Source organism: Engraulis encrasicolus, chromosome 13, assembly GCF_034702125.1.
Source record: "Engraulis encrasicolus isolate BLACKSEA-1 chromosome 13, IST_EnEncr_1.0, whole genome shotgun sequence".
In the NCBI taxonomy this organism is placed as follows: Eukaryota; Metazoa; Chordata; class Actinopteri; order Clupeiformes; family Engraulidae; genus Engraulis; species Engraulis encrasicolus.
The window spans coordinates 48,923,197-48,925,696 of record NC_085869.1 but is presented as its reverse complement, the minus strand read 5'-3'; the positions used below and the strand labels follow the sequence as shown (position 1 = coordinate 48,925,696).

Genomic DNA, 2,500 nt, shown 5'->3' with positions numbered 1-2,500 from the left:
TAATGCACAGACAGAGAGGATGAGCTTGCACAAGTGGCCACTTGATGAGTTTGATGTCTCACTTTTGTGTCCACACACAATCACAGCTGTTTGGCAAATCACTGACCTGAATGCAATATATTAATCTTACTGTAAGTGAAAACAGGGCCAGCACGGTCTTGGGAAATAGTAGCACTGAAAATACAGCATGTTCTTTACATACTGTATGCAATGCTTCAATATTTCTGGGCCATACAGTACACCATGGCATATAACACATACACTGTATAAGTATGAACGATGTGCATATTCTATTCTCATGAATCTCAATGTACTTGTACTGTACTTCCATGCATATGTAAATCTTTTTTTTGTCCTTTCCCCAAAATCCGTCTCTCCCTCCCGCCTAGCCCCACTCACCTCCACCCCAGCGCAGACACCTGGCCAGGTCGTTCCCAGTGCCCAGGGGGAGGATGGCGACAGGTGGATGTCTGGCAAAGTTGGCTTTATCTGTGGAAAGAAGAAAAACAACATAAGGCTGGACAACAAACTCGACAAGCACAAACTTAGTAGAAGAGCAATAAAACTTTGCAATAAAAAAGAAGCCACACAGGTAAATATAAAACCCTACACTTCTGAGCAAGAAGGAAAACAACATAAAGGTGGGCAACTCGAAAAGACAAGACAAACTTGGCAGAACAGCAATGAAACTTAGATATGGTAACTATAAAACTTGGTATATGTCTATACCAATCGTAGATATAACGACACCAAACTACAAAAAACAATATAGCCTATGTAGGGGTGGACAACTCTCATGATATGACAACACAAGCTCAGTAGAACAGCAATAAAATGTTGGTGTCCCACAGGTAAATGTAAAAAAAACACCCCACTTTCATACAAGAAAGATGAAATCAACACAAAAACAGAATCAACATAAAGGTGGACAAACTCAGTAGAAGAGACGCAAAACTTAACAGCCCACCAGGTAAATACAGCAACTGCTCTTCACAACAAGAAACTACAAAAACTCTGTGAAAGGTGGCTAACTCGTCAAGACAAAACAATCTTAGTAGAACAGTAATAAAACTTAGATGTCGCACAGGCCAATACTGTACAAAAACTGCACTTTTGCACAAAAGACAGAATCAACCGGGACAACTCGACAAGACGAGACAACACAAACTTAGTGGCAGAGCCGCAAGACGGAGCAGCCACACAGGTAAATGAAATACAAAAACCTGCTCTCCACTTCGTTAACAAACCACATAAAATAAAACTGCACATGAACACAGTACATGTGAGTCATTTTCAAAGACGTTTTAATTGCAAGAAGCTCATCTGCCTCCTCAGATGTCCCCTCTAATGTGAATGATGCTCTCGCAGAAACAAAGCAGATTCAATTAGTACTGAGTTCAGTTAATTTCATTTCGGCAAACAGCACAACAACAGCATTCATCTCTACCCCTGAAAATTACTGGGCGGCGGTCTAGTTGTGATGAGTGTGTTCGAGTGTGTTTGTGTGTACATGTGTGTTTTGTGTGTGTCTGTGCGTGTCTGTGCGTGTGTGTGTGTGTGTGTTATGTGTGCATATGTGTGTGTGTGTGTGTGTGTGTGTGTGTGTGTGTGTGTGTGTGTGTGTGTGTGTGTGTGTGTGTGTGTGTGTGTGTGTGTGTGTGTGTGTGTGTGTGTGTGCGCGTGTGTGTGTATGTGCATGTGTGTGTGTGTGTGTGTGTATGTGGTTACGTGTGCACATCTGCATGTGTGTGTGTGTATGTGTGTGTGTGTGCGTGCGTGGTTGGGTAGGAGGGTGATGGCTATTACTATTAGTGGCATTATTATTTACTGGCCCCAGTTGCACACCCTCCCTCCCTCCCTCCCACCCCTTGTCATCATACTGATCATAATCAAGCCAGAACAAAAACACCCACCCGAAACAAAACAGCGCTGATCTTATTCTCTCTGATCATTAGGCGCAAATTCGTTTAAAGAAACACACACACAGCCAGCCTGCCCAGCCATGCAGAGAGAGACGCTCCATCTTCACTCATCCACTGCACAGTGCAGTACAGCACATCACGTGGGCCTTTTATGCGCACATTGCCAATTACACAGACTCTGAGAATATTTCCAGTTAAAAACAGTAATGTGATTAAGCTCTCTCTGTACTGTACAATTGACATTGGGTACTTAGTGGCTGTCCTTAATGGGAAACTCTCAAGTGAGTGCGAAGGTGAGTGCTGCTTCTTCTACTGCTGCTGCTGTGTGTGTGTGTGTGTGTGTGTGTGTGTGTGTGTGTGTGTGTGTGTGTGTGTGTGTGTGTGTGTGTGTGTGTGTGTGTGTGTGTGTGTGTGTGTGTGTGTGTGTCTGTGTCTGTGTCTGTGTCTGTGTGTCTGTGCATGAGTGTGTGTGTGTGCGTGTTTGTGTGTCTATGTCTGTGTGTGCGTGTGTTTGAGTGTGTGTGTGTTGTTCACTCAGTATTCGGCGTGCTCCTGCTGTGGTGAAGCAGCACGCCACA

General features: G+C 44.0%; 1 protein-coding gene across 2 annotated transcripts in view; it reads right to left on the bottom strand.

Annotated features, from left to right (window-relative positions):
* The window catches only part of LOC134461321 (diacylglycerol kinase beta), a 167,480-nt gene that overhangs the window by 80,853 nt on the left and 84,127 nt on the right, over nt 1-2,500 (bottom strand). For both annotated transcript variants that reach the window (XM_063214152.1, XM_063214153.1), the window contains exon 18: nt 400-489. In XM_063214152.1, coding sequence (XP_063070222.1) covers nt 400-489 — 90 coding nt within the window. The remainder of the gene's footprint in view (nt 1-399; nt 490-2,500) is intronic.